This window comes from Cricetulus griseus, chromosome 4, assembly GCF_003668045.3.
Source record: "Cricetulus griseus strain 17A/GY chromosome 4, alternate assembly CriGri-PICRH-1.0, whole genome shotgun sequence".
NCBI classification, from domain to species: domain Eukaryota; kingdom Metazoa; phylum Chordata; class Mammalia; order Rodentia; family Cricetidae; genus Cricetulus; species Cricetulus griseus.
The window spans coordinates 104,726,336-104,751,772 of NC_048597.1; the positions used below are offsets into that span (position 1 = coordinate 104,726,336).

The window sequence follows — 25,437 nt, forward strand, 5'->3', positions numbered from 1 at the left end:
ACTTGCACCATTCACTGTCCACTGGCTGAATCATCAAGGACACGGGGAAACGGAGGACCTGGCCAGGAAAAGACTGAAACTGCTATGGTGCTCAGTTGTGGGGACCAGGCCAAGCCCCCATCCTAGGCAAAGCAGTTTATCTCAAAGATGCTTAGGGTTGGCTTGGCATCTAGATCACCATGGAAACCCATAGCCCTAGTGCTAACAAGGCCTTTTCCCTGGACCACAAAGACCAAAACAAACCAAGAGTAGGAAGCTGTGGACAGCAGGTGGCAGGCACAGACAAATACACAGCCTCTGCAGAGCTCAGCCACAACTGCCAAGAAGTGACTTCTCTCCCCACTGGCCTGCAGCGGGCCACCAAGGTCTCTGCTGTGGACAGAAGAAGCTGGCCTGAGATGTCAGATGCCCATGAACCCTGGGTCATGTACCCGAGTGTGCACATATTATCCACAGTGGCAGCAGATAAAAATCGGAGAAATGTCTGCCTTGCAAGGAACAAGGGTGGGCCAAGGACTGAAGACACTATAGGCTACCTCAGCAGGGACCCACAAGGCAGGGTCACCTACACGGGAGAACAGAGCTTCAGAGCACAGCAAGAGCAGCGGGCGGTCATGGGACCCAGCATGGGTCAGAAGCTGCACCAATGTCTGTGTCCTCCATGCAATGGCTTCCTCCGTCCAAGGTATAGACCTTACACAGCCTGCTGGAGGGACATGGAGAGGCCGAAGATAGAACAAGGACCCACCCACTACCTCCCAGAGGTCTCCGCTGACATCTAGACTGTAGAGACACAAGGCCGCAGGTGTCTAGCTACTGAGCCTGCTGTTTTGCTACAGAGTGGTTGCTCACATTGCAATCACAACCCACTGCTCAGATGGGAAGCTTGAGGCTGGTAGCAAAACATGCCCACAACCTGAACTCCACCCCATTCCCCTGGTTGCATCCTGTCCCTGCCTCCTGTGCCTGTTCCGTAAAATGACCCACACCTGCAAGAACCTGGTGAAGTCCTGGGCCCTTGGGCAGGGTAGAGGCACATGAGGCTCTGTGGAAGAACTTCCACAGGTGGCAGACACAGCATTGGACCAGTGTAGGAACCACACCAGCCTCCTGTCCCTAACAAACCCTAACGACTCAGAGACAAGGCAGGTCACCTGCAGCCAGGCTGGCATCATAGACACCAATTCTCGCACCCCATGGCAACTCACCAGGGGATCAGACAGTGATGCTCAACTGCTCTCCTGGTGTCAAGAGACCGTGGGCCAGCACCTCCTATGGATGCACAGCCTGAAATGGGGAAGCACCCCTTGCCTAGGAGGGGAAGAATAGATACAAGAGGACCAGCAGTCAGACTCACTGCAGAACTGCCTAGTGGAGATGAGGAGTCCGATACTGCTGAATGAAGAAGGCAGTAAGGCCATGTCTCAGGAGTCAGGGGCCCTATGAAGATGCTCTCTCCTGGCACTCAGGGCTGCAGCACTTGATCCTTTGTGTTCCCCGGATGCCAATAGAAAAAAATGCCAATGTGACTGGGTATGGCTTAAGGGCTCAGGCTCCAGGGACAGACAAGCCTGAATTTCCTCATCTAGAAAATGGGTGCAGAGAGAGGACCCACCTTAACGGATGTGCGAACAGCCCAGAACATTCCAGATGTACCGACAGGTTTGCCATTGTTTGGTTGTAAAGATGGCGAACAGCCCTACTGGGGCAGGAAGGGGTGGAGGCCATGATCACTGACCCCAGAACAGGGCAGTGAGCAAAACATGTTCCCAGCATGGGAGGACAAAGGGAACACCCACACCCAAGAGGGCAGCAGGGGACAGACCCCAACCTGTTTTCTGGGGAGTGAGGACAAAGCTGTGGCCCTAGGCACTAAGAGGCTCTGCTGCCCCAGTGAACACCTTGGAGGGAAGCCTGGGTCCTGAAGCCATCTTCACAGGGGCAGAGGACTGGACCTGGGGAGGGACAAGGACACTAGGTAGCTTGCACTCTGCATGACTGCCCTCCCCATTAAAGACAAATGGTTACAGCTGTACACTGGAGCCCTGGGCAGCTGTGGGCGTGGGTGCCCTTCACTCTGGCTGCAAGCCAGCTTTGGGGTGACCAAGCTTGTAAGAGATGGAGCGACAGCCCAGGCCACAGGGACACTGAGCTCTCAGACTAATGCCTCAGAGCAGGAAGGAAGCAAGTGATTCAGAGCTGTGCAAAGGAGAGGCCCCAGCATCCCACCACCACCTCTCACCTGGTCAGCCTGGTCCCTGCCAAGCACAGGGCCCTCTTGGGAAACACTGGGCCATGGGAGTCATATACACAATACCTTTGCAGATATCCAAACTATACCCTGGCTCTCAAGGAAGACTCCCTGAAGCCCTCCACCTCCCCTCTTTCTCCCTCTGGGGCACACAGAGCAAGATGATGATCACTACTTTGTCATTGCTGTGCCAAGGTTCCTGGATGCACTTGTCCTGGTTAAGTTTAATTGTGAACCTAACACCACCAAGGGTCATCTGAGAAGAAAGCCTGGATTGAGACCCATAGGCCTAGATCATCAAAGTAGCCTATGGGCATGTTGGTGGGGGACTGTTAATTGATGCAGAAGGGCCAAACCCACTGTGGGAAGCATCATTCCCTAGCCAAGTGGTTCCAGGTTATATAAGGAAGACAGCTAAGCATGAACTTGTGAAAAACCAAAAAGAATGTTCCTCCATGGTTTCTGCTTCAAGTTCCTACCTGAGTCCCTGCCCTGACTTCGTTCAATGATAGACTCTGACATATAAGCGGAAACAAACCCCTTCCTTCCCTAAGCTGATTTTGGTCCAAGTGTTTTATCACAGCACCAGAATTCATGGCAGTCCAGTCACCAAAGCCCAAGTCACCAGCATCCAGGTGCATACAACGTTAGCCCTGCACACACATGGCAGCCTTGTGAAGATTGGCCACACTCCTTCCTCTCCCTCTGTGATGCTGGGCAAAGCACCACCATTCCTGAGTCTCTTCCAGAAAATGAGGATGGTGGCAATACCCAGAGACCTATCACAGCAAGTGCCCATCAGCAGATGTCCCCACACTGTCCCCCTCATAGGCCATTGATCGCCTCTTCAGTCCAGATAGCAAAACCTCTAGGAACCATCTGTGTAAGCATCTCAAGTAAAAACATTACTTTCTCCCCAAGAGCAAAGAGGTCACGGGTCTCCCTGCCTGGATGGTGTCCTCAGGCTACATGCACACACACCTGGCCCCCAAAATCTATCTAGAAATAAAGAGGAAAGAGAGGCTTGAGTCTGGACAGAATGGCAAAAAGGGGAAACAGAGGTGAGACACACTCACAAGTGGGAATGAATACAGAATGGAGCAGCCACCTTAGACACCAGCCAGGAAATTCTGTAGGGTAATAAAACAACACAGGTGCCAGCTATTCTACTCCTAGACATAGGCTCAAGAGAGACAAATGCTGCTTTGCTCCTATTCTTGTGGTGTAGCTTTATTCCCAGTAGACAAAAACAAAAGGCCACCCAATGCCATCACCTGAGAATGGAAAGATAAAATCCAGTCCAGAAACAATGGAATATGACACAGCCCTGAAAAGGGATGAAGCACCAATAATGTCAACAGTGCAGGGAACATGAGGCACCCGAGGCTGGGGGCAGGGTGAGGCAGAAAGAGATTGCAAGAACAAAAGGCCATGGGCTGCATGGCTCCATTCAGAGGAAATGTCCAGAAGAACCAAGAGCAATGACACAGAGCTCCTTTGGACCATGGTATCACAGGCATCTGAAAGGCTGAACTATACAGCGGGTGGTACAGTTCGGTGACTAGAATATGAAGGAAGTGAGAGACCCCATGGTGGCTCAGCAGCTCTGGCCAGGTTCCAGGTGCAGGAAGGGGTCATAGAGACGACCACAGGCAGGACAGGAGCTTTGGGAACAGATTCTTTGGGAACAGACTGTATTAGGGTGCACCATGGACCAAGCCAGGAGATCCCCTCCCGACAGCCGTCAGCAAGCATACAGTGTCCAGGACTCACATATACCCAAAGAGTACTTGCACACACCCCAGACCCACATTCACCCTGTGCACCAACAGGCCAGCAACACCAGCCTGCAGTCTATGTGATCCAATGCTGCACCCATAGGGGGCATGTTTGGGCAGTAGGGAACTGGCTCTAGTGCACCACCCACTCCAGCAGTTCCACTGAGGCTGGGGCTGCTTCCACCCTGCTGTGACACAGTTGAGACCAGCAGGACGATGATAATAATCACTGCAGTCATGGCCACCCTTCCCACCACAGGCAGGCACTGTCCCAGGCAGAAGCACTGAGAAGTCAACGATCCTACAGAGGGTGACACAGCCATCAAGCTCAGAGAAGGGACTCCAGATCAGTCAACTGAGGGGTGGATGTTCATACAGAGCTAGAGTGGTCATAGGCCGGCTTCAGAGGCAGGGACAGGCTCCCTGCCCAGCCACTCAGAGTTATCTGTCAGCATCCTTATCAGGAGGTGTTACTTCCTGCCTCCCCCTGGGGACAGTGCTGGGCAGTATATGACTTCCCCCACCTCCTCCACCCAACACCTGCTACCCAACCCCATTCCTCCCACCCTGCCCAGCCAAGCCTGGCTCACCAGCTCCACTTGGGGCCCCAGACCTTCCAGGATCCGATGGGCAGCTTCTGCTTTCTTCTGCAGGGCAAAGAGAAGAGTGGAATTAAAACAGGGCTCGGAACAGACTAGCACCAGTGCCTCCAGAATGAGGATAAAACCCAGTCTGCATGGAGGACTCAGGTCAACCCTGCAGGAATCCCATGTTGGCCCTAGCTAGGGGTCTGACCATGGCTAACCAGGCTACAGCCTCATTCGCTACCTTCTGCCAGGCTTGGATGTCTCAGATGTCTGCTGACCTCAACCAGTGCAGTGGAAGGGGATACCAGAGCTGTCTAGGATCCAGTCTCATAATAGAGTGACTATTTCTGGCCTCTGTCCCCTCCCTTCACAAACCAAGACTCATTAGGAAAATAGAAGCGTGCTACAGAGGGCCCCATGGCGGTGGGGGCACCCCTCAACAGGCTGGATCTCGTCCTCAGAGGCCAACACATGAAGACAACATTGTGTCTCCGCCTGGCTATCTGCCCAGACTGGGACCACCAGGACCGACTCACAGGAAGCAGGGAGTGAAGGAGGCATGGAGGCTGGAATGGGGGGATACAGAAGTAGCTAGAGAAGCCTGAACCCATGGTGCCAGGAAGCAGAGTGACCAAGCAGGTGCTAAGGAAAATTCAAGTTGCCACAGAAGTCACCATCATTACCCGAGAGCTGTACTCCTGCAGAGCCAGCTGAGAGTAGACAATCCACCCACATCCAGTAGGGGCTGCGGGGTGTGGGTGGGCTTAAGCTGGCAACTAGAATGACCTCATCCTAGAGCAAGGGCCCAGCCCATCAGAAACAGCAAGCACCCCACTCTTGGATCCTTTGTGCTGAGCTGGGACCCTGAGACTAACAGCCTTGATTAACATTGGTTCAGCTGTGGTATCTTAGTGTGTGTCACAAAGCTCTGTGGCAAAGCATGAACTTTGTGTTTAGGTAAAAGGGGTGCTACCAAACACAAAGGAGCCCCCAGGAACAGCTGGAGAAGGATCTTGGATCTGGAGGCTCTAGGACCCTGTGCCCTGTAAACCATACCCACTAAGGCGGCTGGACTCACAGCTTGTACGAGGGTGTGCTTGCTGCAAGTGGCTGAGTGACGTTTGCTGTCCCTCCTCAGGGACAGGGAACACCCCAGGAAGGGTGGCTGGGAACACAGAGGCAATGACTGCCTCAGGCCTACATCCTCTCACACACTCCCCACCCCAACTCCCACAAACTCCCTCCTTACCATCTTCTGCCACCCTGGGAGCTGAAGCTGGCTGGGGGCCCCGCCCTCCTACAACCCTGCTGATCCCAGAAACCCCAGATCCAGCCACTTCAGGCTCTTGCACATCTTTCCTACTTGCCATGCTGTCCTAGCCACCTGCCATGCTCCGCCACCCAGAGAGGTCTCAGCATCCGTCCCCAAATCCCTGAGATGACTGTCACCTGACCTTATGCTGCCTGCACACTGGATAGAGACAGCCATGGGGTGGGGGCTCCAGGGAGGCAGCTGCCCTGCCATGCTCACCTCCCTGATCAGGTCACAGAGGACAAGGGAGCAGCCTCATCATCTAGGCTTAACTGAGCCCCTCACACCTGCTCCAGGACAGGACCACAGGGCTCTTAGTGGATCTACAGTCCTGTCCTCCCAGGTCACGTCCTAGCCAGGCTCCCTAGCCACCCCACCATACTGGCATACAACAGGCACTTGGACACCACACCAACACTAGCCCTGGCATACACCAGGTTCCTAGACACTATTATCTGTCATCCTTATGTGGAGACAAGGCCAGCTCGCCCACAAGGCCAGCTCTCTCACAAGGGTGAGCAGAGCAACTTAGAGGTCTAGAACACCAGCTTTGGGTTGTAGGTGCCTGCTGGCCAGGTGGTTGGAAGTCATAGGGACACACCCCAATCAAGGAAAGCACACCAGATCAGCCCCTGAAGCCTCAGCTCTGACTTTAAGCACATAGGCATCTACCTGAATGTCTAACCCTGTAGACAGGGTAACCAGAGCCAGGGGGACACCACTGCTTAAGGCCACCAGGTAGGGTGCCCAGAGAACAAACAAGAAGTCTGGAGTTCCCTGGCATTTTTCAGGATCCAGAGCCACACAGGCAGAGACCCTGGGGCGAGGTGGAGCCAGCATGTCCTTAGCCACCACTACATACTGCACAACACCTTGATGTCACAGGTAAGCCCCAGCATCTAGATCAACACACACAGAGTGCACATATGTGTCCATATGAGCCCAGGCTGTGCACACATAGCCATACATATGCCAAGCAGACACAAGTGTATGCCACGTAAATGCATAGTGACCCCACGGGCCCACCCCAGACCCTCCAATTGTCACATATACACAGGTGAACAGGTACAATAAGCAGAGTGTGCCAGGAAGAGCAAAGGTACGGTCATGCCCATCCAGTACCTGTCCCCCTACCCACCTTAGATCCCTTCCCTCCCCAACTGTGACATACCCTTCCTCTGGCTGCTGCACAGACATCTGTGCCATCCACAGAGTCCCAGGGAGGTGGGAAAACCACAAGCTGGCCTTGAGGACAGGTGTATCAAAATGTACAAGGCCATGGGCATCCCGGCCACCTGGACAGGAGCAATAGAGACAGGCCCTTGTCCTGCCTCTTTGGGGAACAGAAAGGAGGGGGGCTAAAATTTAACCCTACTGATTCCAGGGAGACATCAGGCCCTACCATTCTTCAAGGGAAGCTGGGGAGGTAAGGCCAGCTCCAGGCCCACCCCAGGCTGAGGGACAACAAGGGTATGTCACAGTTGTTATCCCTCCTGCCAACCCCTACTGTGCCTGGCTGTAATGCAGCCCTCAGCTAGCACAAAGGCAGAATCAGGGAGGTATTCAGGGTTAGAGGGAAAGTGCAGAGGGACCCTATATGAAGCAGGAGAGCTGAGCAAAGAGGAGCAGGAAGGTGGCCTCAGAAACATGTGTCCATTGCGACTTGAGAAAGCCACTTCTCTGATTACCTCCTTCACAGGCTCCTGGAGCCAATTCAATCTTAGGTCTGTGTCGCAGCCCCAAACCTAACCTGCTGTGCAACCTCAGGCAGGTCCCTTGCCCTCTCTGAGCCTCTCTGAGTGTCTTCCTGAGCAATAAAAAACATGGACCTACTTCCTACAGACCCTGAGGCATAAGCCTTGGCCCTCTCAGGTTTCTCTGGCCTTCAGTTTCTTACCCAGGTACAGAAAGCTGAAGGTAGTCCAAAGCTTGCCAGGGAATCAGCCAATCAGAGGATCCCACAGGGGTAGAGACAGAAGCATCCCTCCTACTCACCAGGAGGCAGCAGCTTACAAGCCTGAGCCAAGGGGACTGTGGCAGCAGAGGCCCAGGCTGAGAATCAAGCCCCAAAGCTCATGAGCCTGGTTCAAATCTCACTTCTACCACATCCCAGCTGTGTGGCTCTGAACAAGTCACTCCCTCTCTCTGGGTCTCAGTTTCCTCCATGGGTTATGATGGAAATGTCTACCATGTGCACCTTCTAGGACCACCCCGGCAGCTAACTGGCAGTATAAAAATACTGGTATCACCAAGTGTGTCGCTGGGTCTGCTATGCGTGTGGGAGGTGACAGCACATCTCTCTCCTCCAGCCTGATCCCTATGTCATACAGCGCCCCATGGGCCACCCTTCCACACCACCCGCTTGCTCCTGCAGGGCATACCCGGTTCTCGTCATAGATGATCTGGACCAGGCTGCGGTGCTTTGATTCTATGGGTGGTGGCGACACTGGCTTCTCGGGCTCGGGCGGCTTGGCGGCCTCCTCCTCCAACTGTTGCTGCAGGGAAGGGGACAGTGTGAGCAGTACAGGCCGGAAGCTGAGGCGCTGTTCCCCCCTTGCCCACAGCCACACACAGGAAGTCAGGCTGATCGCCATTTCCTGTGAGTCACCCAGAAACTCTGTGCCCTCCTTGGCCAGGCTCCCTGGTGGTTATGCATCCAGCCTGGACCAGGCTTTCTGGGTTCAAATCCTGCCCAGAGATTGGGGGGGGGGCACTCTTCCTTGCTAGGTCTTGATTCCCATCTGGGCTGCAATGGGGACTAATGAGGTCATGTAGGTATAGCACTGTGCTGGGTTTGCAAGGGGCCAGCCATTCTTACCCACCACCACTGCGAACTCCAGGGCTCCAGGACATGCCGCAAGCAGAGAGTAAAGCCCTCAGCCTGGAACAGCACTCCTGACTCTTACAACCATGCAGCCTTGGGGAAGCTACACAATGTCTCTGAACCTCGTATTCCTCTCTCAGGAATGAAGAGTTACTAATCTACAGAAGGCTAAACCAGGAGATATGTGGAGAATGCTGGGGGAGGTAGAGAGGAAGACTCACCAGACAGCTCTCCATCACACCATCACCATCACCATCACGGCCACACCGACATCATTAGATCATCACCACCAGTGCCACAACTACAACCATCATCACCATCCCCATCATCGCTATCACCTATTATAACCACCATCCCCACAATCGTCACCACCGTTCACATCATCACCACCGCCACCATGGCCGTCAACATCACCTCCCCCCATCGTTATCACTATCTCCTTCATCACTGTCATCAGCACCATCATCATTGCCACCACTATGACCACCGATATCAACATACCTGCCACTGTCACTATCAACGTCATTACTACCACCGTCTTCAGCACCACCCTCACCCCCATCATCACCACTGTCACCACTGCCACCATCACTGCCATTTCCATTATCATCACCATCACGCTTATTACCACCCCAACCATCGCCATCATCATCACCAACACATGCCTGTGTCTTCACACTGGACCTCTCCTTCATTCCCTCGTACCTGGCATCCCTTGCGGCTGCTGCTGCTGCTGCTGCTGCTGCTGTCCACTTTACCCCAAAGATAGAAGCCAAGATCAGAGAGTTCATTCAAGACATGGATCCTCAGGCTACATCAGAGGCTAAAGCCAGATGTGATAACCTACAGAGGGCGTCATGAGTGCATCAGAGCATGCTCCACTCTGCCTGCTATGCACATAGAGAGCTGGCATGTTCAGTCACGTGGGGGCAGAGCTTCATGGCCCCAAACGGGGAGAAGATGAGGCAGAACAGTCAGCACTGAAGCCAGATGAGTCAAGCTGCCTTTGTCCTGCAGTGACCCCTGGTGGCAGCTCTCACATTCAAGCCAAATAATGAAGTCAGGAAATGTAACAAGTACAAAGTGTAAAGACCCTCCCCAGACACCAGAACAAAACACTGACTTGGATAGAGCCCTGACTAAGACAGCACACCTCTCCAGACTGACATCAGACCTCAGTTCCAACACTCAGGGCTCCAGTCACCGCACCTCTCTGACCCTCGGTGTCTTTTGTACTGTGGCCAAGCAGTGACACTGCATACCCTATAAAAGTGTTTGGAACATCCAAAAAGACCTTGTACAAGTCCTGGTGTGGGCGTGGCTATAAGGCCTCACACAACTCTCAACCATGTGCTACACAGAGATGAGCCCTGCACCACTGCAATCTGGAAACTCGTTGGGTGCAAACGGAAAAGACTGCAGCCCTCAGGAGAACTTGCTGGGCTGCACATGGTGCAGCCACTGTGGAACAGTGTACCTCATTGACACACTGTGGAAATGACCACAGTATACCTCACTGACACACAGAGTCACCATCACAGGACCCAGCAAATCTATACCCGGGAGAACCAGAAACAGTTATTCAAAACACATACGACAAAGCACAATACAGCCACATGAAAAAATAGTACTTTTCCTTGAAGAGGAGTGAGGTTCATCTATGTTCTTAAAATCCTTATGCTGAGGGCAAGAGCCAGAGACACAAAAGGCAAATATATGTGAGGCGGTGTATGCGACGTGTCCAGTAGCTCAACAGACAGATGTACAAGGGTGGCTCTGGGTTGGGAAGTGGCCCAACCAGGGCTAAATGGCCCTGGGTCTTTCAGAACAATGGAAGTGAGGGCTACACAACATGGTCCATTGCCAGTGAACTGTAAATTTTAAAATGATTCATTTATGCTTGGGAACTTTAGTTTGGGGGGTGGGGTGGTGAGACAGGTTACTGGTTAAGAGTATGTACCACTCTTGCAAACAACCTGAGTTCAGTTCTCAGCACCCAACTCCAACTCCAGGGTATAGGCACCTGTACATACAAGCTAGATCAAAATATATACTTCTCAAAATATATCTGGGGTTAGGATGCAGGCATGGGGGCATGTTCCTTTCATCCCAGCACTCAAGAGACAGAAGCAAGACAGAAATCACATGTCTCTGTGAGTTCGAGGCCAGCCTGGTCTACAACAGCTAGTTCCAGGACAGTCTCCAAAGCCACAGAGAAACCCTGTCTCAAAAAACCAACCAACCAACCAACCAACCAACCAACAAACAAACAAACAAATAAATAAATGGGGGGGGGGCAAAGCACAAGATGGAAAGAGAACAGTGACTACCACAATTTTTCCTCTAGTATTCTTAAGTATGTGATCCATCCGCCGGTCTCCTGAGTCCTGGTATTAAAGGTGTGTCACTACTGCCTGGCTAGTTAGTATGGATGCTAAGATTAAAGGTATGTGTCACCATTGCCTGACCTCTATCACTTGAGGCTGGCTTTGCTTTCTGAATCCTCAGGCAAGCTTTAATAAATCATAAATAATATATCACCACAATTCCCCTTTTTTGTCTAATACAAAAAGGTTATAACTAACACAAGAAAAACTATATACGATAAGTACAAAAAGTATATACAATATATACAAGCAACACACACACAAATGAGTATTTAAAAAAAACATTCTTTTATAAAATGCCATTCAAAAAGCAATTTAGGGAGAGAGGAGGAGGAGGGAGAAGGAGGAGGAGGAGGCCGCCGGGTGGTGGTGGCTCACGCCTTTAATCCCAGCACTGGGGAGGCAGAGGCAGGTGGATCTATGTGAGTTCGAGACCAGCCTGGTCTACAAGAGCTAGTTCCAGGATAGGCTCCAAAGCCACAGAGAAACCCTGTCTCAGAAAAAGAAGAGGAGGAGGAAGGAAGAGGAGGAGGAGGAGGAGGAGGAGGAGGAGGAGGAGGAGGAGGAGGAGGAGAAGGGACAAAACTAGTAACAGCAACAGCTCTAGACACTCATCAGTCTCTAGTGGTGGCTCTAGCCACCTGCAAGCCAGACCTGGAGGACTGAAGATGCAAGTTCTCCATCAGCCTGGCATGGCTGACCTAACTGCACCAGGGCCCCGCCTCTCTCTGGGATTCTGGGCCACCATCTTAGAAGACCTCATTGCCCTGCTCCCAGATCCCATTCATCTCATGCAAGGAACAGCCAAAGGCCCCTTATCCGCCCTGGGCAGCTCAAGGTGCCTCTTCCAGGAAGCTTTGGTCCCTGAAGGATCTGGACTCTCTGCTGGAATTCAGGTGTGTCTCCACCCCCAGAGTCCCGATAGCTTTTCAAGAAAGTGGAGAATCTGACGAAAGGCCTCTCACACAACCATTGACATGCCCAGTCTAGAGGCTTCCCAAGTCAAGACACATTCCCAGAAAAACAGGAAATCACATGACTCTGGGCATCTGGGGATGTGGGGACCAGCACCTGCCTTCACTGGAGTGCCCCTCCTATCCTCATTACTCACCTGTTTCTTCTTCAGCTTGGAGATCTGCTGCTCCACCATGGTGATCTCACGGTCCACGCGGTCCATGTTCTGGATCAGCTCCTCCTTGGACAGCCGAGAAGGTGCCAGATCCAGCTCAGGGTCGGCGTGCGGGGGACTGGGAGGTGACACAGGCTCCAGCTTGCCCGACAGGCTACGGTCCTGTAGGTGGACAGGAGCAGAATGTGCTCACCCAAGTGACCCTGGCACCTCTTTTCCCGCTGTGACTTCAGGCTGCAGCACACCAGCTTCCTATCCCAAACAGTCACAACTGGGCATGTAGATAGAGCCTGCCTGGGCCAGGCCACCTTTCCCATGGCTGTGGTCTCTAAAGGCAAATTCCAGGAGGCTGTGATGCCACCTGAGCAATGACAGTCCCTATTGCTTCCTCCTGGTTATCTCTTTCCTATGCCTCCAGAACAGAAATAAGGCCAACAGTGACCCCTCCAGACCAGTCCCATATGCCCTCCACAGGTACATGACAGTCTATGCAAACAGTCTACAGACCCTAAACTGGCGCAGTCAGCTATTCAGAAAACATACCTGTCATAACACATAGGAGCCAGCAGAGTCACCGGGACTCACTTCTTTTCTCTATGCAGTGCTAGGGTTGGAACCCGGGACCTTACGTATGCTAAGCAAGCGCTCTACCACAGACCTATCACCTAAGTCATTTTTTACTTTCAATCTTATAAAAATTTATTTTATGAGTATTTTGTCTACATGTATGTACATGCACCACGTGCACACCCAGTCCCTTCAAAGGAGGGGGTCAGAACCCCTGGAACTGGGGTTACAGACAGTTGTGAGCCATGTGGATACTGGGAACCAGACCTGGGTCTTCTACAAGTGCTCCTGGCTGCTGGGCCTTCTCTCCCTGTTGCCCAGGATGTCCCTGAATTTGAGATCCTCATGTCTCAGCCTCCCGAATACAGGGATGATGGTCCCGTTCCACCACATCTGGCTCTTATTCATGTATGGGAATCTTTCATGGGGGCTGCTAAGGGCTTCTCCTCCCTGAGGCTGAATGTGGTATCTCACTCATGGCCCTGAACCTGGCTCCTCCATGGTTTCCTCTGTTCTCTAGCTAGAGTCAGAGACCACCCAGGTTGCACTGGGATGCTCTAGGAACAAGGAGGTTAGAAAAACAGCCTAATTCTCATCTATACAGTGCCAGGCTCCAATCCCAGGCCCTCTCAGTAGGACTCAGCTCTGTGACCTCAGATAGTACACGGGTGCTGCCTGCCTCAGTGTCCCTATCTGTACAATGCAGAAGGAAAGAGGCAGGAGTAATTTCACCTCTACAGTGAGTTGTAAGCCTGGTACATTCAAAATGCACAACCCAGAGTCTAGAAAAGTCTGTCCCTACCCTGGCTCCCAGCAAGGCCAGCCCCACCCTGCTTCCCTCTGGGCCAAGGCAGCAGCTGCTGGCAGGCATGGCCAGGCAAAGTCAGCGGCTATTCCCCACCCCCAAGCAGCTGTATTCTATGGACACAGGACACTTTATTCCTGGGAACAACTGCAGCCTGGGCAACCAGGTGCCCCACCTACCCCCACCCCCACTCCTCTTGTAACTAGAAGAGCCTACAACTTCTTTTTGTCCTCCTCTTTAGGGGTCCCTGTCCCCATCAGTTCACTCCCAGCCCAGCACTTTGCCCCTGGTCTCATTCGGCCATCTAACATATGAGGACAGAGGGACATGGCACACTGGGGACTGAGGACTTAAGGCTCTCCTCCCCACAGAATCCTCCAGGGTACTGTCTCAATATGCATCTGGAAACAGAAGGTGGTGGTGAGTATGATTCCCCTGAGCCCAGTGGTCATATTATCCCCTCTGCTCTGTTCCCCACAAGCAGAAGGGAGGGAAACAGAAAGAGAATAGGGGCCAACTTGAAACCATGGGCCAAACTCTTTGCAGCCCAGGATGGTCTCCAAAGCCATCCGTCTATAGAAGGTTCTGTCCTTCTGAGTCTGAGGCAGCACAGTTTAGAAGACACAGCTGGCAACCCCAGCCACACCCCAAGGCTGAGCCCCACTTCCTGAACCAGCTGGATCAGGCTGTCTTTCATGGTGGCTCATCCTTGGAAGCAGGCATGAAATAACCCAACCCACACCCCCCACAGTGCACAAACACACAGCAGGTCCCCGTTGCTGATCCAAACACTCCCACATAATAGGCCACAAGAACAAAGGCCATGGACTGTGAAACACAATCACAGAAACATCCAGCAGGGGAGAATCCACCCACCAAGACAGTCTACAGGGCTGGGGGAAGCCATGCGAATGACTCCTTCACAGATGTAGGGACTCTTTTTGGGGGGAATGGTGAGAGGAAGGGGGGCAACACCCTGACTCTTGACTGTCCTACTGGTTCCTTCACAAACAGCAAGCCAATGGTGGGAGCAAGTCAATGCCCAGAATGAGGGCACCTGGCAGGCTAGCCTATGTGTCAGGTGACTGCTTGCTCACCCTCCCGTGGGTCCCAAGCCCAAGGACAGACAAGCCCTGAGTTCAACAAGAAACCAGGTGGCAATTTAGTTCTCTCCCCAGAGTCTCCTTCCTTGTCAGTCATAATCTCCCCTGTCAGTCAATCTTCCCCCAGTCCACCAACCAGCCCCTCCCCAGTCCACCAGTCAGTCAAACAGACTCTCCCCAGACAGCCAGACAGCCTCCGCTGAGTCAGTCAGTCTTCCTTGCCCCATGCCTAGACAGAAAGCTTCAAGACAGCAATAAGAAATTTTCAGTTTCTGACAAAGACCTGTCACAAAAGGCCTCAGGCTAAGGTCTGTGGCCAGCCAAGCCAGCTAAGCAGCAGGTTCCAGGCCAGAGTGCGGGATCAACAGAAGAAGCTGCAACTGGAGAGCAGGGAGGGAGGACTTGCTTTCTGCTGTTCTCAGACCTGTGTGGGGTACGGGGTGAGGGTATCCAGAGTTCCGCATTCTATCTTTTACGCACTCTAAGAAGCGGGATGGGCCACGCTGACGTCAGCCACCTGGGCAGAGCTCAGCCTGAAGCTACCAAGCCTGGACTTCATTACAGATGCCAGGGTTCAGGGTTTGCATTTAAGCTGGTGTCCCAGGCCCCAACCACCCAAAGATTTTTCAGAGAAGGTTCTGCAGTGACATCTCAAGTCCCCTAAAACAAAGCTCAATGAACTCCCAAGCACTGGGAAGCCTGAGCAGGAGGGCACTACTGCCAAACGAACTCCCCCCAAATCCCTGCTCCTGCCTCCAGCTGGAGTCCTCACAAACCACATTTGCTCTGAAGAGCCGTGTACATTCCATCCACACCCACCCAGTCCCTCTGGAGCTTGGCTCCAGCCCAGCCGGGGCCCAGGCAGGGGGAGAGAGGGACAGATGGTGGGACAGAGAGAGACAGAGACACACCATCAAGCAAAGAGACAGAATGAGAGTCAGAGAGGTGAAGCAGAGAACTTTCTAAAGGGGGTATGTGCTGGCTAGTTTTATGTCAACTTGATGCAAGTTATAGTCATCTGAGGAAGGACTCTTGACTGAAGAAATGCCTCTGTAAGATCTGGCTGGATGCAAATCTGTGGGGCATTTTCTTAATTAGTGACTGTTGGGAGAGGGCTCAGCCCATTGTGGGTGGGGCCATCCCTGGGCTGGTGGTCCTGGGTTCCATAAGAAAGCAGGCTGAGCAAGCCATAAGGAGCAAGCCAGTAAACAGCACCCTTCCATGACCTCAGCACCCTTCCATGACCTCTGCCTCCAGGTTCCTGCCCTGTTTGTTCCTGTGCTAACCTCCTTTGATAATAAACAGTGATGTGGAAGTGTAAGCTAAATTAACCCTTTTCTCCCAAGGTGCTTTGGTCATGGTGTTTCATCACAGCAATAGTCACCCTAAGACAGGGTGACAGGAACATTTGAGCCACAAGTGGTTGCACTAGATGACTGTGAGGACAAGACACTCAGAAGAGCCCAAGGCTAGGACTGGGACACTCTGGCAAGCAGCTGGTGATAGCAGAGGATCATATTAACATGGAGACACCCACCTGCTACCCAGCTGTGGAGACCCACCACTAAGAGGCCATGCACAGCCCCTCAAGGGCAGGCTCAGGGCTAACAGGGGTCCTAGGATGGGAAGAAGAGCCTCCAGGAGCTTCAAGCAGGGATCTCCTATGTTGGCCCCATAGGGCTTTCTTTGCATATGACAGGGTCTGAAGATGTACACTCAGTGTTAGCCTGTTGTCCCCTTAGCCTTCCTGGGCATACCTCTTCCTTGCTGACCACCCCTAGCCTGGGGCTGCTTGATTCATCTGCTTGGGTACAAGGCAGGAAGACCCCACCCCACTGTCCTGAGTGGCCACTTCCCCCTCAAGCCTAGTCCCTAGCTGCCACACACCCAGCTAGTCCCTAGCTGCTGCCCCCAATCAGGATATCCCTCCTAGCTTCCCGTCAGCACTGAAGACAGTCCTCTTGGCCACTGGAGGCATAGCAGGCACATAGACTGGACACTTATAAGTACAGGAAATGTCTATCCTGGTGGCACCAGTCACAGGACCCAGAACCTCTGGAGGGAGAGGAAAGGAAGCAAGAAAAAATAGACTGCACAAGTGGATGGATAGACAGATGGACAGATGGATGGATGGACGGATGGACGGATGGATGGATGGGGGACCTGTGGGGAGGTATATACCAACAGAGCAGGGAGGCTGGACGGTGTCTGGAATGGGCAGGTAAGGGTTTAGAGACAAAAGGACACAGGCAACTGGAGCTGGAAGAAAAACCAACAGAGGGGTGGTAGAAGGGGGAAGGAGGGAGAGGAGGTGAGCACAGGGCAAAAGGGATGGTGTGGATGGAAGGAATAATATTTGGGCAAGAAGAGATGCAGGATAGCAGTTGGAGCGAGGTCACCCATCTCCCACAGTGCAGGGCTGGAGGACAGTCCAGTGGCCACACCTGTCCCAAGTCCAAACCCAGTATGGTCAGCAGAGTGCCATGCCAAGGCTTCACAACATCCCATCAGGGGCTCCCAGACAGCCTTGGGTACCCACTGCCATCAGTCCAGCAAGCCTGAGGGAAACACAGGGGAACCAGGCACACAACAGCCAGTGTCAGGGCCTAGAGGCGGGGCCAAGCCAGGTTTAAGAAACCACAAAGATGTGTAGGGCACTGGTATAGAGAAATGACCTCAGGGCTTGGCCACACCAGACCTGATGGCCACTTGAAAAAGAACTAGACTTTCCTGCCTGAGAAAGGCGTTTGGAGACCCAGACAGGGCCTTGTCCGTCCTCACATGACCCAGTGGTGGAGGGGGACAGAAGCAGGCAGTAGGGAGAGGTGAGAGAGGCCACTGCCACAGTTAAGGTGAGTGATGGTGTCCCAGGGCAACTGAGGCCAACACAAGCTAGACAGTGGCTAGACCTGGCATCCACATGGCAGGAAATGGGTGCTGGCCAACAGGCTCAGTGGCTAGAAGAGAAAGAAGGGGGAGGGGGTCCTAGAGCAGCAGAGAGAGCTGCCTGAGGTAGGCAAGTGTCAGTCTGTCAATCTGTAACTGACCTCTATTTCCCAGGGATAGTTTGGGGCTGGGAAAGAGGACTACCTCAATGTCGGGGAAGCAAATCCCATCTATATCCCCTGACATCCTGGCACCTGCCTTAGGTCACCAGACAGGGTCACAGCAACCGAGCAGACAGGCTGGGAATGGGTCGGACTTCTGTAGCTAGAACATGCCAGAACTCATGCCAATATCTTAAGTCTCCTATAGAGGCTGGAGTTTAGTCCTGTCACCTGGTCCAGCCTTAAGGTTTGTGTGCAAGGCTCAGAGCTGAACCCTCTATCCAGCTGGGTTTGGGTCACTTAGGGTTGGCCTACTACAGCATCTGACTGACAAGGAGCAAGCAGGGCTCAGAGAGGCCCTAGCCTGGGACAGCACCACACCAGAGTGGTGGCGAGAAAACAGAAGGCATAGATCAAGCCTGACCCAGTTATAGGCCTGTCATCAGAGCTACATGGAGCTGCATGCAAGGCTTGGGCAAGGTTGTGATTTTAAGTCCTGCCTGAGCTACAGAGTAAGTTCTAGACCAGCCTGATCAATTTAGGAAGACCCTACTTAGGACAACAAAAAAATAAACCAAAAAAAGTGAATAGGGTCAAAGACACAGCTTGGCTGGTAGAGTGCTGGCCTAACACTGACAATGGCAGACAATGCTGGACAACACCAAACTCCATCCCTCACACACCAGGGTGGGTGACCGTGTAGGACAGAGCTGAGACAAGGGTAACCGCTGCCTCCTAACAGTCCAGAGCGCTTCTATGGAGACAGGGCCCACCTGACTGTGCTCTAGGGTTCCTCAGGCACACATAGCTGCAGAAGTAGACCTGCCCAGCCCACCTGGTACCCAAGGAGTCAGTTAGACCTGGGCAGCAGCAGGACTGTCTAACAGTCTGCACAAAGCCCTGACATGCCAGGCACCATCCCATCCATCCTGTCTCATTATAAGGGACACTAGTCCCCTCTTCCCCAACATTCATACATGGGGCAGTCTGGGCTGTCCTGGCTGCTGCATGAAGCCTGAGGAGTCCCAAGCCACTGTCCCACACAAGCTATTCCCATGCAGCCCAGCCACAATGGAGCAAAGAGGATGTACCTATGAGGGACATGGGGGCCGATGTCATGCCAATCAGTTCCTGGCTTTCACTCCCATTCCCCAGTCATTTCAGGCAGTGCTAACAGCTATACATGGGGTCCTGCCACATGTCTGCACACATTCCTGCAAGCTAAAGATACCTTGCCCGATTCTTCCCATCACTGCCTGACTGCAGCCCCAGTGCTCAGTCACCCCCATGCCAGAACTGTCCTCACTCCTTTGACCCAGCCTTTCCCTGCCTCCACCCGAAGCCCCTCTCCTGTCCACAGCAGCAGTGGCAGAAGAGCCCACCAATCTGGCTGGTGTGTACCTTGGTAAGGTCTTCAGTCCCACTGGGCTGCCCAGTGGCCAGCAGGGGTGACGGGCGCAGCAGAGTATCAGGTAGTAGCTCCAGGCGCGGGCGCTTGCTCTCTGTGAATTCTATGTCAGGCTTGCCCAGTTCAGGCAGGAAGGTGCGAGACTCGGGGCGCAGGTGGAGCTCCTGAGACCTGTGGGAGGCCAGGGATGCACATCACCCAGGAGACAGAGGCTCGGGACCAAGACTACAGGTGTCCACCTAGCCAGGTTCTCATGATGAGCTTTGTTAGGGTACTCTGTCTTCCCTGGCAGGAGGAGACATGATTCTGATTCATGAGGTCTTGTGGTGACTGTCCAGCCTCAATAACTCATTGCAGCCTGAAGACTCCACATACCCTCCTGAGCTGACCAGGAATGCAAAACTAAGACCCACCTCCATTGTTACTGACCAACATTCTACATTTTAACAAACCCCTGGGAACTCTAAGGCACAGATCTGAGAAGTGCTATGGAGATCATGCAAAGAACAGCACACCCAACACTATTCCTTCTCACCCTCCCTGAGCAGACATCATTAGCTGATCACAGCTCTCCTGCTTTTAAACCAGCAATTAGAGAGCTGTGAGCTTTCTGTCTATTAACCACCCTCCTCAACCCTGGGTGGGTGATCATAGCTGCCTCCTACTGCTGCTACAAGTCCACAGCCCTTGCTCCTGGGAGACCACAGCCCTGTTACGGCCCTAGGATGCCACTAGGAGCACATGGCACTAGGAAGGGCTGAAGTCTGGACCCCCACAGCGTCTCCTTTTCTGCCCGAGAGACACCACAGCCTAGACAAGGAGTCACAGTTTCTCCTCACCTTTCACTCCCAGGCTGGAACTCAGACAGCAGTGAGGGCCGCCTCCTCTGTGGCTGGATGATGGAACTGGGTGACAGGTGTGAGGCGTAGTCACGAGGGTGGTGCTGGTACTCTAGCAGCCCCACATCCTGTGGAAGAAAAGGTGGTGAACAAAGTGCAGGACCAATAGCAGCTTCCTTGCCACCCTGCGTCAAGAGGCTCACATCTTCAAGCCACCACTGCCACAGGGATGCTGCCACCATGCTCTGAGCCCTTAATGTAGAGGAGGGTCATAAACCACAAAATGCTGGATTCTACACCTCCCCACAAGGCTTTACTGGGACCTACAGCACTCTTGTATTGCCCTACTCTCCAGCTAGTGCACTCAAGCACAGCCCCTCCAAGGCCACGGGCTGGACAGTCAGCTTACAAATCCCACATTTACTACTGTCCACACATCATCCAGTTGCTGGTTTAGAGAAAGGACCACACTGTAAATGGAAGCGGGGCTTTTCTTTTGTCCTGACTGCCTGGTCCCAAATAAACAAGCAGAAACTTATACTAATTATAAAATGCTCGACCTATAGCTTAGGCTTATTATTCACTAGCTCTTACAACTTAAATTAACCCATTTCTATCAATCTATATTTTGCCACATGGCTGGTGGCTTTACCTCTCCTCTAGCATCTTGCCTCCCTGGTGGCTGCTTGCACCTCTCTCTCTGATTCTACCCCTCTTCCTCTCTGTATTTTCAGTTTGGCTTTCCAACCTAGCCCTATTCTGCCTTACTATAGGCCAAATCCACTTTATTATCAACCAATAAGAGTAATTATTGCGTACAAAAGGATATATAGCCCCAACACCACACAGAGAATGGGTCACTTATCCCAGACCTTGCCTACGGACAGAGGACTGGGAACTGCCCTAGCAAGGGACTAGCATCAAGTATCCCTAGGAGCAGAAACAGATCAGCCTTCGGTGGAGACCCAGGTATTTTTGTGGACAAGTATCCCTGTGAGAGCCAGGCTCAGGCACCGCAAGGGAAGGAGGGATAGCCAGTGCAGATGGGGCTAAAATGATGGTTCTATAAACCCAGGTCTCAGCCAAGAGAGCCCCGCCTACCACGGGGAAGAACAGTTGGCATACACAGTGTAGGGAGGGAGAGGCAAGCTGGACCCTCCCTCTTTGAACAATGCTATCATTTCACTGGTCTGTCCACACTTGGGTCGTCATGGTCCATGGAGAAGGCCTCCACCTCAGCTTACCCTTGCAGCAAGAGTGCTGGAGAGTCAACCCAGTTGAGGAATTGCCCCATCCTTTAAGTCTCAACTCAGTACCAGGCTCCCTCACTGCTCACTAGCATCCTGTTCTTAACCTGGATCCCACAGTCCCTAAATAATCCTTCCTACATCTTTCACAAGAGCCAAGATCACCGACCTTATCATTATGGGAAAATGAGAGAAGAGGGAGGGTAAAGAGAGCAAGTCTGCACATAAACTCTAATTGGAAAAACAAAACACCTTGTACCAGGCAGTCAACTATTTCTGTCTGCCTAGACACTTGCTTGGTTACACGGCAGCATGACAATTGATTAGTGATGTCTGACTAGGTTATAGCTATAGATAGCATGGACTATAGATAACTTAGTTTGTTTTTTTTTTTAAACATATTTTCTCTCTCCCTCCTTCCCTCCCTCTTTCTCTTTCTCTAAGACAAGATTTCTGTATAGTCCTAGCTATCCTGGAACTTTTTTTTTTTAGATCAGGCTGGCCTATAACTCACCTGCCTCTGCCTCCTAGATGCTGGGATTAAAGGTGTGTGCTACCACCCCCAGCCTTTTTGGTCCTTTTTATTTTGTTTGCTTCAGATGTTATCTTTAATTATGTGTCTGTGTGTATGTCTGTCTATGTGTATATGCACTTGCGTGCAGTGCCCACACAAGCCAGAGAGAACACCCAATTCCCTGGGGCTGGAGTTAGAAGCAGTTGTGAACTGCTGGATGCAGGTGCTTGAAGCCAAGCTCAGATGGTCTGGAAGAGCAGCACTGGCTCTTAACTGCTGAGGTGTCTCTCCAATCCTTAGCTCTGGTCTTAAAGCAGTTCTTACTGCACAGTCAATGGCACCAGTCAGGTGCCCTGAGGAAGCAGCTGGGACCCTGTCCCTGGAGAATGAACAACTGGGAAACCTGAGACCAGACTTCTAGGGAAGGATCTGGGGGATCTTGCAAAATCCTGAAGGAGAACCCTGCAGGGTGGAACCCACAGGAAGGACACGGATACCAGGATGACCCTACAAGGAGGACTTCAAGGGGAAAGCACCACAGAGAGGACTCTGAAGGAAAGACTCAAGTCACCACAGCCAAGCCAGCTGCACCAGCTGACTAATGTGACCCCCAATGCAGTCAGGGGGACATCATGGGTGGTCTGAGAGAATGATGGGCCCAGAGAGCAAGAGCAGCTCCTCCAGATCACATGATGACAGCAGGGGTTCTGCAGTCTTGGCTGGCACTTACAGGGAAATGGAACAGCCACAGGTGGCAGGCTCCCAATCTACCCCACAGAAGACTGCAGCAGGCCTGACTCAGGAGAGAAGGCGCACCCTAGCCCCTGTATATTTCCACAGGAAACAGAACAAGTGGAGAGCCCCAACAAGCACACTGTACTCCAGAACAAATCCAGTAGAGAATCATACAAGATCAGATGGAGACAGAGTTCAGTCCACTCCTGTGAAGCCCGGATTCACAGGTCACTCCAACAGAATGTCACCTCAGGGCTTTCACTCAACCTGGTACATTGCTTATCCAGGAAGGACTTGGCCTGTCCCTCCTCTCTGATTCCAACTCCACTGTCAATATCTTGCTCCCCACTTAAATATAGGCCCCCTTTAATTCATCTTTACGCACTATTCCCCAAGAGAATATCAGCTTCCCAGGGTAAGAGGGCTTCTTCACCTTCACAGATCTGTCCCCAGGGCTTCAAAGTTGGCAGGTGGCAAACCTAATCAGCATTTGTCGAACAAATGAATGAGTGAGTAAGTTAATGAATGACTGGATAGCCAGATGAGGACCCTAAGGCAGAGCTGTGACATATGTAGGCGGTACAGGGCCCCCTCAGTGTCTCCACATACCCAAGACATTAGCCCAAGCCAGCATCCAGTCCCACTATGCCCTATGTGGCATACCAGAGTTTGTGACCAACTGGACAACAGCCTGCGGGTCCATCCCATAGCAGAGTCAGCTAGCTAGGCCCAATGCCAAGGCTGGGGATGGCCAACTTCATCAGGCGTCCCTGGCACACACCTTGCCAGGCACTGACCTGTAGATACATGGCTCTTGCACCCCACTGCAGAAGCCTATTGGGGATACGGGGACCAAACATGACGATACACCAGAGGATCTGGACAACAAAGCCTGAGGCTTATAGGAAGCATGTTACCCCTGGATGACATGAGGGCACTAACTGTCTGATGCTGGAGGCAAGGGGTGTCTACTGTCTGGGCTCCTATTATCATATCACATGGAGACCAGCTAGTGGTCCAAGTATAATGTCACCCCAGTGGAACCCCAACATTTTATGAAGTACCTCATTTGGCTGAAGTAAGAAGACAGAGCCTCCAGGAAGAGAGGCCTACTAGAGCATGTGCAGTAGCCCAGACCCATACATCACATTCCCCAGGCCCAGGACACCACAGACCAAGCTGGTCATTGCACCAGGGTTGACACACAGCTCCCCAGGATGTTGTGTTCTCCTGTAGCACATCGGCCTTGCTATGCCTCTGCCTCTCTTGTTCCCAAGACAGAAGTATTAAGCACAGCAGTTTCTCATGGCTATGCTCTACCCACCTTTGGGCCACAGGGATGGGGAGGAGTGGGCAGGGGTGGGGTGGGGCAAAAGGGGGGCTGACTTGAGGAGGGGCTTTGGGGAAGGCTGGGGAAACGAGGATGGGGGAGCTGAGAGAAAGGGCTGCAGGAAGACCAGAGCTATTGGAGGAGCCCAGGAGAGGGGAGGGGGCTGGGGGACAGGGTCATAGGAAAGGCTGCAAGAGAGACAAGCGGCTCCAGATCACAGACCCCAGCCTTCACCAAGCCAGTACAGAAAAGTGATGAGGCCTGGACACTCACCACGAGAGAGACCCTCCATGGTCCCCAGGAATCAGCAGAGGGCTGCTGATGGCCTGGCAAGGGCTAGAGGCCAAAGAGCAAGTATGTTCCCTGGAAAAGGAGCACGTGGGCCTCACCAGGGGACAGACATGTTCCAACCTGTAGCTATCCCATCAGGCCACACTCGCCCCATGGGGTTAGTAACCACTAGGTCCTGTCTGGCAACATCCTGCGTCACCAATGGCCCAGCAGGAGAGCAGGAGGTGCCTCGGGTCAGCCAGTGACCCTAAATGATGGGGGGAGGACACAAATGGGGCAAAGAGCAGGAAGCAGGTGAGAGGGAAGGGGCTGAAGCAGCTAGAAGGCTCCCTGAGGCTGGGCAGGCACAGAGAAAGGAGATGAGCGATATAAACGGACAAAGAGGAAGGGCACCAGCCTGGAGGGCAGGGAAAGCCCCAGGCAGGACCTCTCCAGGAAATGGCTTTACCAGTATCGAGTTATGGTGGCAGCACACAGCCACATGGGGGCATGTATAGGCATTCTCGTGGGTGCTCTCGTCAACCCTACTTTACAGGTGACAGAACTGAGAGACGCCAACATTAAATGCCAAGTCTGAGTTCCCCGAAGGCCTGGAGAGCTGATGTCCTTGCTGCTGGTGATGGCTGTGACCCAATACCTTCAACAATGGATGGTCGCTAAGTGAAGGTGTAAAGGCGAGGACCAGGGTGTGTAGGACCAACACTGCCATGGCTGCTTCACCCAAGGCCCTCCCACTCTGAGAGAGCACCCTTCACCACAGCTGGCTCTACACCTCGGCCCTTAGTTCTTGGGGAGCCACTGTGCATTGGACCTTGAGGCCAGGCCCTGAGGCTCATGGGTAAGCACACTTGACGCACAAGTAGAGACGTCTCCATACAAATATAGCCCTGTTACAGAAATGGACCACACCATCCAGGAGAGACAGACATGAGCCTAGACACACATATACACTCAAGGTGACAGGCCCAGAAAGAGCCAAATGCACACAGAGGCCAAAGGCAGACACTGGGTCTCAGTCTTACAGTCAAGTAGGCACCAAGACCTTGACGGTTAGGAAGAAGCCGGGGGTGCGACCTCAGTCTACCTCGACAAAAAGAGCAGAAATGAGTCTGGCTGGGAAGGGGGTGTCCACTATGCACACCAAGTCCACTGTTGATCAGATTCAGACAGAGCATCCACTCAGCCTAGCCCCAGACTCTACTCTCCCACACTGAAATAAGGACTTGCTATGTAACCCAAGCTGGTCTCAAAATCACAACTGTCCTGCCTCCACTTCCACAATG

At 52.8% G+C, this 25,437-nt stretch overlaps 1 protein-coding gene across 21 annotated transcripts in view; it reads right to left on the bottom strand.

Annotated features, from left to right (window-relative positions):
* Positions 1-25,437, bottom strand: part of Ncor2 (nuclear receptor corepressor 2) — a 160,456-nt gene that overhangs the window by 79,851 nt on the left and 55,168 nt on the right. For 20 of the 21 annotated variants that reach the window (XM_035443336.1, XM_035443333.1, XM_035443334.1 and 17 more), the window contains 5 exons: positions 20,038-20,165; positions 19,192-19,369; positions 12,251-12,430; positions 8,310-8,423; positions 4,620-4,676 (listed from right to left, as the gene is read on the bottom strand). In XM_035443336.1, coding sequence (XP_035299227.1) covers positions 4,620-4,676; positions 8,310-8,423; positions 12,251-12,430; positions 19,192-19,369; positions 20,038-20,165 — 657 coding nt within the window. Of the gene's footprint in view, positions 1-569; positions 707-1,208; positions 1,300-4,619; positions 4,677-8,309; positions 8,424-12,250; positions 12,431-19,191; positions 19,370-20,037; positions 20,166-25,437 lie in introns of those variants that run through there. The other variant, XM_035443343.1, reaches the window with a different exon arrangement.